The 13,547-nt window shown below is 41.2% G+C and overlaps 1 protein-coding gene and 1 non-coding gene across 6 annotated transcripts in view; one reads left to right on the top strand and one right to left on the bottom strand.

The window, feature by feature from the left end:
- The window catches only part of NEMP2 (nuclear envelope integral membrane protein 2), a 157,204-nt gene that overhangs the window by 100,953 nt on the left and 42,704 nt on the right, over positions 1–13,547 (top strand). For all 5 annotated transcript variants that reach the window (XR_003519050.2, XM_027588937.1, XM_027588934.1 and 2 more), the window contains 5 exons: positions 5,686–5,801; positions 10,344–10,575; positions 10,702–10,774; positions 11,884–11,977; positions 12,792–12,906. Coding sequence is in view for 4 of the 5 variants with exons in the window: in XM_027588937.1 (XP_027444738.1) it covers positions 5,686–5,801; positions 10,344–10,575; positions 10,702–10,774; positions 11,884–11,977; positions 12,792–12,906 (630 nt within the window). In the remaining variant the exon portion in view is untranslated. The remainder of the gene's footprint in view (positions 1–5,685; positions 5,802–10,343; positions 10,576–10,701; positions 10,775–11,883; positions 11,978–12,791; positions 12,907–13,547) is intronic.
- Positions 3,941–4,071, bottom strand: LOC113921203. Its single transcript, XR_003519599.1, has one exon.

Raw genomic sequence — 13,547 nt, 5'->3', positions numbered from 1 at the left:
CCTTCATGTACCTCCAGGAAGTTCCATCTTAGCAGAATGAACCAGCAGAAGACTGAGGTCATGTGAGAAAATGACACCTGCAGACATGCAGGCAGCTTCCCAGACTTCAGGGCTTGAACAGCTGATAGAATTCAGATAAGCAGTCCAGCTGGCTACATCTTCTATTCCCCACCCTTAGGCTGAGGTGGAGGGAGTAGAAACTGAATGAGAAAATGTCTCTAGAAGAAGCCTAGATAACAATCTTGATTGTCACAGTCACTGTCTTGTGCTTAGCCCAACTAGCTCATGGCTTAAGGTTTATATGAACTCACATGAAGCTAGATCTGTAGTTTCTTGTGGCTGTGAATTTCTAGTTCCCTTGGATATTTAGAAGTTCTTGTGTGGATTGAATGAAATTCATCTCTGAAGAAAGTTAATAACAATGAGGGTAGCCAGACACCATGAAATGCTAACACCTTGTCTGTTATGTCTCATGTATTGTGTAAATCTGACAACAACTTCACCTCAAAAGCCAGAGGCCACTCTGGGGAATTCCAGGGGGAACACTTTACAACATGCCTTTAGTAGTGTTTCCACAGGTATCAATATCAGAGGAACCTACCTCCATCTGTACTTTACTTAATCCTGTAGAGGACCGAGGAGAAATTCAGAGCAAGTTCCTTTCTTCTAACTGGGAGGTCCCTTATGCAGAATATACTGATGTACCATATATGAGTAAAACGAAAACAAGCTTCTTGTCTCCTCTTTCTCTCTGCCCTTCTCTATCCGGGGAGGATAAAGAAGAAGGTCCCTAACCCAAGGGATCTTCAGGATTACAGCTTTCAACCCTGTAGTTAAGGTATATTGATGATGGAGTAGGGTGAGGGGGAGATGTAGCCTATGGGTTCTGTAGGTGGGATGTGACACAGGCTGGATAGGGTATCTGATTACATCAGGTTGTTTCAAAGGGGGGGGCCAGAGTGCACCTCCTTTTATGATGCTGACTGGTACTGGGCAGCCTTTTACAAAGATTCGCTAGGCTTTCATTGTCTTGGCTGTGCATGCCCAAATAACCCACCAGCCCTCTCAAATTATAACACACATACAAAAGACAGATATTTAAAGTCTGGGGATACGTTAATGAACATGCTCTCCCTAATTTTATGGAGAGACAGAGTATAAACTAATAATAATATAAGGAAAAAATAAAGCAGAGTGAGAAGAAAGTGGGTGAAAGGGGTTGGAGTGTGCCATTTTAGACAGTGGGGTCAGAGAAGGCCTTCCTGAGAAGGTGACGTTTGGGCAAACCCAAACTGTCAGAAGGAGCAAACTCTGCCAAAATCTGGGGATAGCAGATTGCAGGTCAAGGAATCAGCAAGTAGGAAAACTTGAGGCAGGAGTGTCTCAGCATCTTGAGGATGGGAGGGCTGGTGTGGCCTGAGGAGCTGAGAGAAGGAAGAGTAGAGGAGAGAATGTCAGAGGTACTAGGTCCTTGGAAGGGAGGAAGGATTTTATTATGGGTGCAGGGTGAAGTCATCCGTTTTGAGCAGGTAAATTGTGTGCTCTGATGTTTTTAAAAGATCTATATGCTGATTGGAGAATGGGTTGCAGGGGAACATTATAGGGGCAATTCTGGAAGCAGGGAAACCACCTAAAAGACTATTACAGTAATCCAAGTGCAAGGAGACTGGCTTGGATCACAGAGAAGCATTTACTTCTAAATTCAAATTATTGCACTCTACTTAAATTACACCATCTTGCTCTTAAGAGTTACAGATATTAAGTGACTTAGGAGATAGCCTTAGGACCAAGTGGAAAAAAAACTCATTGGAAGGCAGCATTTGTTTGCAAAGTTCAGGTCCCAGAAAGAGGATATTCCCTCACACCACTAACAAGAGGAGTAGTTCACTGTTCTTATGGGGACTGATTTCTCGAAGTAGAGGAGCCCACTAGGAGAGGCAATGCCGGGAGTAGCCCTGTGACCACCCTTAAAAAAAGTGCCCGGCATTGAGCACCAGTGTGGTATTAGGAGTAAACCTGAAGAGAGAACTGGCTGGAAGTTAATGTTCTTACAGTGGCCTGAGGCTGCTGGGGTCTGTGGACGTGAGGCCTCCCCCCTTTACCTGTCCTGTTGGAATGAATTCCCTTTCCAACAATAGGTAGGAATTCTTCTCTTTTATTGAGGACCCCCAGTGTAAAGTTGTCAACTCTCGCCACCTGGTGTAGCCCTGTTCCTGCTCGGAGACACCACAGGAGACTCTGCAGAGGCAGAGCATGGGATACCAGAAGGCCGGTCCACAGCCCTCCTTCCAGTCCTACCTCTGCTCTCACTAGCTGAAGGCTTTTAATGTGCTTTAGTTGCTCAGATGCTCCCAGGTTCTACACTGCCTTTGACATTGTCTTTATCTACAACTAGCTGCCAGCCCTTAGATGTCCAGGAGTGCCCTCTCCCCTGTGTAGCCTGTGGCCAGGAGTCATTTGCATCTCAGATATACCCAAGAATTCGCCTCAGCGTTGGTTGCTTTGTGTGGGTCACACTGGTTCTGCATTCTCCTTTTGGTATTGTATGTAAACAGGCCATGCAGGGGATGCATTTTTAATTTTTAGTATCCTGTATCTAGCAGAGCGCCTCTAGACCTTCCTTCACATGCCTTTTTGAGACCTGTCTCTTAGAATCTTGTATTTGCATCTCAGACTCTCAGACTCAGCAAACTTGTTGGTATATTAAAAAATATATGCATTTCCTCACAATTTAAGAGTAAAGATTAAGTGATCTGACAGTGTCACAATGGAAATTACTGGATTCTCCTGTGACTTTCCTGCTTTGTGTAGCTTTGTGACTTTATTGCAGTTACATCAGTGGGTATTCTCTGCGTCTTCTCCCCAAGTCTGTCTTCACTTTCTCCAGTTGAATGCTTAGGATGCTTCTAGCTAGGACACGGACCTATGTGGGCTTATTCAGTATTATTCCCTAAATGGATGTAATTGTTGACTAGTTACTAGTTACTCAGTCTTTCCCCAACTTTGGTGTACCAGGTTGTTCTAGCTTCATTGTGGGTTTTTCTGGAGCAGCTGACCACACTTTCCTCGGAGGAGATGCGGGATGGGCATAAGGCCCATTTCTCTGTGTGCCTGTAGCATTCTCTGTGCCTGTTTCCTATGGACAGATGTAGTGGTGACACCGGATCCTGGATCCAGAAGAATTTATGACTTTCATCTCAGTTCACTTTATTTTTTTTCCTCACAGAAAGTGATTTATTGCTTTTAGAACAAAATAAGATGCTTTCAGAACTTTTGTTAGTGAAGAAAAACAGAACTTGAAAACTTTTCTAGAACATTATTCTGTGAGCTGATGGAAGTAAGCACTTCAACGTAGAACACTTCCCCCTTGCAACTGTGTGGAGCCGGAGCTGTCGGGTTCGATAAAGCTAACCCCTCAGGAGCGGGGCTTGTGCTTGTGGCGGCTGTACCGAGTGTCAGGTCTGACCTCCTTGCCCTGACGCCTGTGGAGCTCTGCCTCCTCCAGCACCCACCCACGGCTCTTCCTCACCACCCTGCACCTCACAGTCCTGTAGGGGATCCTATGTGGGAGACATGGCTCTGAGTAGATGGATGGAGCAGCCTGGCTGGTACCCGCACGAATCCAGGCAGGGAGAAATGAGTTAGGTGGCCTCGGATGCCCCTTCCGCCACAGAAATCCCCACTTTTGGACACCCTCTCCTCCCCCAATGATATGCCCAGGGGCCAAAGCCATTGTTTAGTAGGAGGGCAGGAGGTGAGAGGCCACACTCCCTCACAGGCCTCTTTGTGGTAAATGACTACGTGTTTAGGTGTGTTTGTTAGGCATTGCCTGTGGGGCAGGCTGGGGGCCAAGCTACTTGTGGGGCAACGCAGGCCAGGATCAGCTCCTGAGAGCTTGGCACTATCCAAGGAGAGCTAGAGGCAGGAAACTTGCAACTACAGATGTCTGAGGCAGGAAAACAAGCCTGCCAGCATGTGGCAGCCCTGACAGCGATCCTCAAGGGCGGATCTTGGTCTCCAGCCCTGACTGAGGAGAAAAGGGCATCTCACTTCATTTAAAATTCAGATACAGAGGCAGCCACAGAATAAAATCAATCCCATTACTTTACAATTTTCTTACGCTATTTACCCTCTAATGAAGCACCTGTCTCTCCTCCTCTGTATATTATATGTATGTATATGTATATTATACGTATATATAATATATATGTGTCATGTGTTATCTATTACTTTTATGTTACATATAGCACACAAATGCACATATATTTATACACACAGATACACATGTATCTACTTCTGTCTCCAAATTTCACCTGTGCTGCAGACCTATCCATCTTCACTTAGTCCCACAACCAAAACTCAGTTATGTCCCAGATTGAGCTCATCCCCCTTTCCCTGCATAAGCTTGCATCTTCTCCAGTGTTCCTTATCTGGGTGAAGGGCCTCACCATCTCTCCACTTAACCAGAACTTTCATGTCATCTTCTTGCTCTCCCTCATCTAATGATTCTCCAAAGTCTGTTGATCCCGTCGTAAGTGGTCTTTAATCCCTCCTACCTCGTTCATTTCTTGCTAAGATTGCTTCAGTAGCCTCCTTAGAGGTTCTTCTACTTTCAGTCTTCTTCACCTCTAAAATTGCACGTTGCTTATAGAATGCTTTTTCTAAAACACAACTGTGTACCTATTGTTTCCCTGTTAAACTGCTTATTCTCTGTTTGTCCCCACAGATCCATTCTCTGTCCTTCCTTCCCCTGCTTGGTGCCTGGAAGCTGGCATCTGTGGACTCTATCACCTGGGCTTGTTTGCCCTTTGGTTCCCATTGGGTTTGGCCAGTGAGAGGCCCTGATGGGAGGGCAGGAGAGAGAGGTTGAAGTAGTCATACCTTCATCCCACCATCCCACATTTTGGCAAGGATTGCATCCCATTAGACTGTCCGCCAGGCTTCAGGAGCTCCAATAAGATCGAGTCCTGCCTTTACCATTTCAGACCTAGGGATGTTAAAGGCTTCCAGCTGTTGTTGATGTCTAGGAAGTTCACGGTGCCTTAGTTCACAGTGTTAATGCCTTAACTCTGTCCACATCTTCACTGAACTCTTCAGTGAAACCCTTTGGAGTGTCAGCAGTTTCCCACTGAGACTTTGATACTTACCTAAAATGCTTCAGTGCTCTGCTTTCAGCATGAAGTCCATACTCCTTAAAGTGGTGACCACTGCTTACCTCTCTACTGCAGATGTTGAAAGGCCCTCATGTATCCCCCACACTCCAGCCTCAGTGAATGACTGAGCCCCTTCGGTGATTTCCCTCAGCTCTGTGGTTTTGTATGTACTTGCCGCCCTCTAACCCGTCTTCTCTGCCTCATTGCCTCCGACTTATCCTTCAGTACTCCACTCACATTTCCTCTTTTCCAGGAAGCTGCCCCCAATTCTTGCCCTCTACTTTAAGACTGAAGTACCTGTTCTCTGTGTGCTTACAGTGCCTTCCATATATCATAAGAGTATTGACACTAGACTGTAATTTTTTGTCTGTCTCCTGTGGGTTGGAAAGACTGAAGGACTGTAGTTACCATGTAGAAGAATTCATTCGTTAGAGAATGTAAAAATAGCATTATTTTTGTGAATAAAAAAAAAAGATAAGATTCTGGGAACTTAACTATTTTTAGGAAATATATTCTCTTTTCCATCTCTCAGTTCCAAGGTGTAAAGCTCTGAAGGAAATGGATTTTATTGAAACTTCTGACTCAGACTGTTATTGCTACAATCAAAATTCCCAAGTGGAGTGGAAATACATGTGGTCGACTGTGCAGGTAAGAGCCTACATTTAAATCATGTCTTAGGAACTGAGAATTAGAATGTACTATTTCAAGAATAAAAAATAGCTTTTATATGACACAGAGCAGTGTATCAGTATGAAAGCTAATTCGGGAATCACATAGAGTGGCCCAAGGGAAAGGGACATGTGGAAGGGAACATTGACTCTTCATACTTTCTGTCAGCCCTTCTCCAAGCCACTCCAAATAAATATGGTATCTAAGTGAGCACAGTGTGCTTGCTGTTCAGACACAACTCAAGACAACACCCTCTCTCCTACTTTCTAAAATAATTGCTGTCCCAACTGCTCTCCGATCCGGTATGGCCAAGATAATAGTTAATCTCAGTAGCCTAGTACTTTCCTTCATTCAGCACTTAATGTATTTATTAAGCACTTGCTAAGTGCCAGGAACTACTATCATAGGCTCTTAGGATACATCTGTATCTTAGGATCCTAAAACAGATCCCAGCTCCTGTGGTGTTTATACTCCTAGGGGTAGGGGATAGGCCATAAATGTAATAGAGAAGAAAATTATAAAACAATAAGTGCTATGAAAAAAGAAACTGTAAAATAGGTGGAATGAGGGAGGTGGGGAGCAAGTTCTTGTTGAGAAGGTGATAGTTGAGAAAGATTTTAATGAAGTTAGTGAGTTACCAGGATAATATACCAAGAGAGTGTATTCTAGGCTGAAAGAGAAGATAGGACAGCATATCAGAAGGCACATGATGTTGGTATGTACTATTACTGGTAATATACACCGCTTTGATACCCGCTGCAGGTATCTGGCAATGTACAATTTTACCACTGTAAAGTGACCATTTTGCCCTTTGTAATAAGTATTTTGAGGAGGTAGATATCCTTTTCCTCATCAAACTTTCACTTCCTAGTTTTATCATACATTGATGATGCTTGCATGAATCAATTATCATCATGATGTTTATCAAATGGTCATTTTCTAATTCCATTATTCTTTCTACATTCATCAGCATTCTTCAATAAGGAAGAGTTTTTCCTCCTCCAGTTTATTTATATCCACATAGTATTACAGATTGCAAATTGATTCAGTGGGTTATAATCCATTACTTCATTATTTATTTTGACATTCAGATTGTTCTAGATTTGGCCAGTAGGAGCACCTTCAGAGTAGCTCATGTGTCCTTTTAATTTGTACCTATCATTTGAGCATCTTCTGGCAAACAAGATTTTCCAGGCTTATCTTATAATTTCTTAAACCCAGCTCTGGAATCATACATTTTTTCAAGGAGCATTCAGAGTTAGGTGTGTTTATTAGTGCTGGGATACCATTGTCATATGTGTAGACACAGAAACATATACACCCATACACCTGTGCACATATCTATTTCTGTCTCTCCATCTGTTGAGAAACAGGAGTTCTGATATCTTCCATACTATTGGGTTCATTCTAATCTCTCTCCTTGCCATATTTGTAACTTTTTTCTCTGATGGGGGAAACTGGTTTTCAATATTCTCAATATATTGATTTATTTGCCTAATGCTAGAATAATAATTTATTATTTATTTGTCAATATTTGTTTAGAGTGTGTTTTACCTCTAGTTTAAGAGTATATAGTCTAAATACTGTGCTCCAGAATTACTTAGGTTAATTTATTCCCATACACCCTCCTTTAATATGGTTGTATTATTCATTTGAAATATATTGGGTTTTATTTGTTTTCAGGGTTTTTCCCTATCTTAGTTGATCTTATTATCATTTATTAGTAGGTACGGTATTAATATGGTTTTAAATCACAACTTTGTGCAGAAGTATTCTCAGAGAAGTGTCACTCCCCCTCATTCCTCTACCCATTCCTACCAAGCCCTTGTGGGTAGTCAGTCTTACTAGATTCTATGTCTTTCCTGTGTTTCTTTCTGCAAAATGAAGCAGCGATGCATGTTTATAGACAGTGCTAAGGAGTGAGTTTAGATGGAGGACCAATAGCTGAGCCTTGGGTCAGTCATATATATAGGGAGGAGGAAGGAGCCAGCAGAGGAGAGAGAGAAGGAGCACAAGTGAAGATGTCCATGAAGCTGCAGGAAGAATGTGTTACAAGGAGAAGGGAATGATCAGCAGTGCTAAATGCTGTTGATGGATCAAATATGATGACTGAGAATGAATTGGCCATTTGATTTAGCAACATGGAGGCCACTGGTGACCTTGTCAGGGACAGCCTGTTGGGAATGATACACTCCATGATTGAAGCGGGTTAAAGAGAGAATGGGAGGAAAAGAACTGAAGATTGCAGGTATGGGCAACTTTTTAAAAGAATTTGTTTGCAATGGGAAGCGAGGGGAAAGTGGAGTCAAAAGAAGGCTCCCCCTCCCCCATGGGAAAAGTATCAACATGTTTGTATGCTGATAGTGATGTAGGAAAGATGTTAAGGTTTGAAGTTAACAGCCAAGAAAGAATTCTTGAGACATCTTTGGTGCAAAAGGTGAGTTCATTAAAGTACCGGGACAGGACCATGGGCAGAAAGAGCTGCACTGAGATCATGAGCAGTGGCTCATTATATACTCTCAAGTTGGGAGGGGGTTAGGGATAGCATAAGTCTCTTAAGGAATTTTGGAAGCAAGGTGTCCAGGACCTTGAGAGGGCTAGCTATTGTTGGGAAAAGGTCATTTATTACTGACTAATAAAACCTGAGTCATGAGACCCTTCAGATGTATATTGATGGGTCATATGCTTGGGGGATGATTGCAGACATGTATCTTGGGTGGTGGAGATAAAGGAAGTTTCCAAAGGAATTTTTATATGTTAAAACAGACTTATGGGATCCTGGGGGTTGGGCTAAGATTGCCTTTTGCCCTTAGCAAAGTATTAACATTGAGGCAGCTGAGTTTCTAGAGGAATGTCACTCTCCCTGTTTCAAGGACTTATCAGTGGGCTGTAGGTAGTAAGGAAATTTAATTTTTCTTTTGCCTTTGTTTCCCACATCAATAGGATGGTCCAATAGAGAGGGAAGAAGTATTGTTAGGATGTCCTTGAGTAGACAAAGGTGGATCTGATTCAGTGCCTGTAGAATCTCCTTTAAATCTCCTGTGTGGCAGAAAATTCCTCCCCACAGGCAGGAAGCAGAGCACGTGCCTGCAGGTGCCCACCGGTGGTTGGGTAATGGGATAGGAGCCTGTTGACATTGTCTTCTTCCCTTTTCAGCCAAGAGTGAGGATGAGGAGGAGGTGTTGGTATTAAGGAAGGAAAAGCTGTGAAATCTTTGTTGAAGAAAGTGGAGAGTAGATAGGAATGTGTGGTATGATCGCCTGTAGCTTCAGGTCCCATTTCACACTCAGGGGCTTGAAGTCAGACAGCTGTGTGTCTGGCACCATTTGGTGGTGAAAATGCAAGAGCGGAATGGGTGGAGAGTTGGATTTTGCAGGTGGGTGTGACAAAGCAAGAATGGCGCAAAGGAGTCAGGGGTACATGCAAGGGAATGATTTATAATCATTGATCATGGAATTTAGCTGGATAAGAAGGGGCTAAGGACATCAAAAGGGTGAGGAGCAGGGGAAAAATGCTTGATCCATGGTGGGGTCAAAGGCTTCCTGGGTTCGGAGTCCTATAAGGGGCATGCTGGAAAGGTAGGAGTTGGTGGTCAGCCAGTGGGATGCATGAAACAATCTGTAGAGGGCCTGTAGTTTGGTAATGACAAGGTCCAGAGTGTGGCCATGGGAGTGATTAGCTGAGGTCAGGCAGGGGACAAGACTACAAGAGGAGAGGAGTTCAAGATGCTGAGAGTCAGAGTATAGGAAGGAGTTTGGTGTATATATTGTGCATATTGAATCCCTGAGAAGTATGACAGGAAATAGAGAGAGCAATAGTGAGCCAGGAGCTAACGTCCAAGAGAAATGAGGATAGGTAGTGGGTTATATCACCTGATGCCCGAGATTCAGAGCTGGTGATCTCACTCCCCTTTTCTGGCTCACCTTACTCTTGAACAAAGAAGAGTATGAATAGAGAGGGACAGACAAAGGCAGCAGCACAATTGTCATTTAATGATCACTGACTGGATTGTCACTGTCTGCTTGGTACTGTAGCCAGTACTTTGTTAGTGAGACTTGAATAGGACCTGTGGTTAGATTCTTCTTCAGGGGGCATGGGGAGAGAAGCCTGAATGAATTACATATGCACAGCTGATCCAGAGGAAGTGCTTTTTCTCAAACACAGTAGACAATGGTAGAGATAATAAACCCCATTATAAACCAAGTAGTTTGCCACCTATTACTTTCTGCCATCCTTTTTCCCATGTCCCTTGGCCACAACAACTTGCTAGAAGAGGGAGTTAAATCACCTACAACTCAGGGGAAGAAACATTCACTTTGCAAAGTCTCTGTGCTGCTCCAGTATGTTCAAACTAAACACAGATCTGTAGGTCCATCTCTGGGATCCCTGGAATTGTGTACATCTGACTGTCCGTTCTTTACTCCATTATCTTGGGCTTTCTTCACTCCTCTGCTCATGATTTTAAGGAGCTTATGAGAAGGAGTTTACGTGTTTATAGATTTGTTTGTTCTTATTTTATAGGTGAAAATTACCAGTTCAGGCCTGCTCAATATTGTATATATCACAGAAAGACATAATTGTCAGTATCCAGAAACCATTCTATCTTTTATCAAATGTGTGATTCATAATTTTTGGGCACCAAAGGAGTCTAATGAAATAACCATAATCATCAATCCATATGGAGAGACCATGTGCTTTTCTGTGAAGCCTGTCAGGAAGATATTTGTCTACACAATTAGTGTGAATCGAAACAGTAAGTCTTTTTCTGATTTTCTCGATTTAGTTTTTCTGGAGTGACATGTCAATAAATTGACTTTTCTCTTTTTTCACTAACTACATTGACACGAAATCTTTGTTGTGTGTGTCTTTTTTACTCCAGTTGTAGATTTCAAACTCTTCCTTGTGTTTGTGGCAGGCATTTTCCTCTTCTTTTATGCAAAGACGTTGAGTCAGTAAGTATCCATTTTTACTTTCTTGATTTTGTGAATTATCATTTATCCTTTTAAAAAGAGGACAGGACAGTTTTGACCCTATGCTAAATAATTCCACACTAGCTTGTAGTTCTTGCTTTAGGTTTTACAAACAATAGGTCTGAAGATAGTGCTTGAAAGGCCTTTAAAAACTAGTAACAGTACACATGATATGTATGTATATATTACAGAGTGCTTTTACATGCATTATTTTGTGTTATGTATTAATATGCATTTTAAAAATCTGATCCTCTTAACAATTATGTAAGCTCTGTATTATTGTTCTCATTTTATAGATGAGAAAACCAACATTCATGATCACATGACTAGTTCTTGCTAGGACTGAGATTTATACTCAGGTTTTCTGATGCCAGATGCCTTGCTCTCTCTATTAGATTCAAGCTGCCTCCAAGATTCGTGGCTCTGATACAGAAGGTTGAATTTAACAAGTATCTGACTCTTGGATAAACATATTATCCTGATATTTTGTGTATTACAACTTCTCTCATGAAAAAGGAGTCTTTTTCCAGTAATATTTTACTTCTTAGCTTGCTATTCTTAATATTGTTCATCTTTCTCATAGTATAATTAAGTGTGTTTAATGTAATCCATGTCCTTTAGAAACCCAATGTTAGTTACATAGCCTAAAGAGTAAAGCTTGGACTCAGAGGAACTAGGCTACATGCCTGAATCCTCCAGTTGGCAGATACTCACTTGGGGATGGTCTTTAACTTCTTGGTGCCTTTGTTTTCTCCTCTGTGAAACTTAGACATGGATAGCCGATTCACAGGGCTGTTGTGAATGCATGCAGACCAGCATTTGCTACATGTTAGGTGCTCAGTAATTCCTCTTGCATCAGATTCTAAACATAGAAGGTAACTCAGACATTTTGTTTTGAGTTAGTGGCAAGCTATTTACCATAAATTTCAAGTACAGGCTTCATTTTTTAAGAGTATAGGATGTAATTAAAGCTACCTTCTGAGTTTTTCTCCTTAGTATTCTTTATGGCTACTGTCATCAGGTCAAACATGGTTTTAATACTGAAAGTGCTGCTTAGCATTTAAATGGCTTTTATCTGCTTGTCTTGACAGAAGTCCTATTTTCTATTACTCTTCTGGGACCGTGCTAGGTGTTCTAATGACCTTAGTCTTTGTCCTGCTGCTGGTGAAAAGGTTTATTCCTAAGGTAGGCATACTGTGTATAAATGAATAAAAGAGGGAAACCATGATCTCATAGACATGAAAAATTGATCAAAGTTAATTCACATTGATTGTGACAGTTCCTAATTCAAACTGTATTTCTGCATTGTATAAACTGACTTTAAAATGTATCTTTTTCTAGGGATTCCATTTTTGTTTATTATTATATATACCCTAAAGTAAGTATTAAGTTTTGATGATAATTTTTTTGAGACCCTTTTACTTTTGGGTATTACATTTTTCTTATGAGTGGCAGGGGACTGACCTGTGCTGAGTAGAAATTTGTCTTGTCTTAGCAGAGCTGAGGAATGTTGTGATGCTGAACCATCAAGGCCTTGAATACCTGCATTGCTACATCTGGGGATTTCTTCATTATTATTAGTTCCCGAAACACCTTTAATGAAAGAGAGCTCTGCACTTAGTTGAGGATAAATATTAGTTCATGATGATAATGTTGCAGATACTCTGATTAAAGCTTGCAGCACTGGCATTATTTTGAGATAAATTTCTTCTTTGAAACGGTGCTTTTCCAACTTTAATGTACTGAGGATCCTATTGAAATGCAGATTCTGACTCAGAGTCTGCCATGGGGCCTGAGAGTCTGCATTCCAGCAAGCTCCCAGGTGATGCTGATGCTGCTGGTTCATGGACCATAACTTTAACAAGACTCTAGAGAGTATCTTGAATTGACTTCAGTGCAATTTGATGTAGAAGTTTCTAATACAAAGGGTTTATTTGCTTACTCCTATTTTTGTGAGTGAATGAACCAAAAACTGTCATTTATTTTCTTCCACACACAGTATAGCACCTTTTGGGCTCTAATGGTTGGTTGTTGGTTTGCTTCAGTTTATGTTGTGTGCCGATTGGTGGAAGATCTAAAGTGGCAATGGCATGAAAACAGAATATATATATTAGGTAGGTAATTTTTTAAAAATTTGTCCTATTATTGGTAAAGCTGAAAAGTACAACTGGAGGCCTTCTTTGGAAATGTTTCTCTCTGGCGTCTAAATTTTCCTTTTGAACTAAGGAGAAGTGCTGTTAACAATATTTTATTTTATTCCCACAGTTGATGATTTCAGTTCATTAGATCTCATTTTAGACTCTTTTCCCTATGACATCTTTCTTTTTCTGTACTAATGATCAAAAGAGCACAAAAGTATTTGTCTCTTTTGACTGCTTTTATGCTATTGAATTGTGGTTAAGCTCTAACCAGATCTAACTCGTAATGAAAAAATTCCTCTGAAATGTGGCTCTTTCTTTTTCTTAATGTACTCAGCATGAAAGGTGAGAAGTTCTAAATATAAATGACTAATGAAAACTTGAATTTTCAGAAACAGGCTATTAAGAAACCACTTGTTCTTATTTCATGTAACCAAAAACAAACAACTTTTTAAAATTATTTGTTTTAATTGGGAAATAATGGAGAATGGGAGGATCAGTTTTCTCCTAACCCCTTAGCACCAAATTTTTCACATAAGTCCACCCACCCAAAACAAAAGCAATCAATTTTTTGTTTTCCTTGAAGATTTTGTCTTTAGCTCACTCTTTTTTTTTTT

The sequence above is a fragment of the Zalophus californianus genome, chromosome 3, assembly GCF_009762305.2.
Source record: "Zalophus californianus isolate mZalCal1 chromosome 3, mZalCal1.pri.v2, whole genome shotgun sequence".
In the NCBI taxonomy this organism is placed as follows: domain Eukaryota; kingdom Metazoa; phylum Chordata; class Mammalia; order Carnivora; family Otariidae; genus Zalophus; species Zalophus californianus.
The sequence above is the reverse complement of the archived record's forward strand: the minus strand, read 5'-3'. Positions and strand labels throughout refer to the sequence as shown.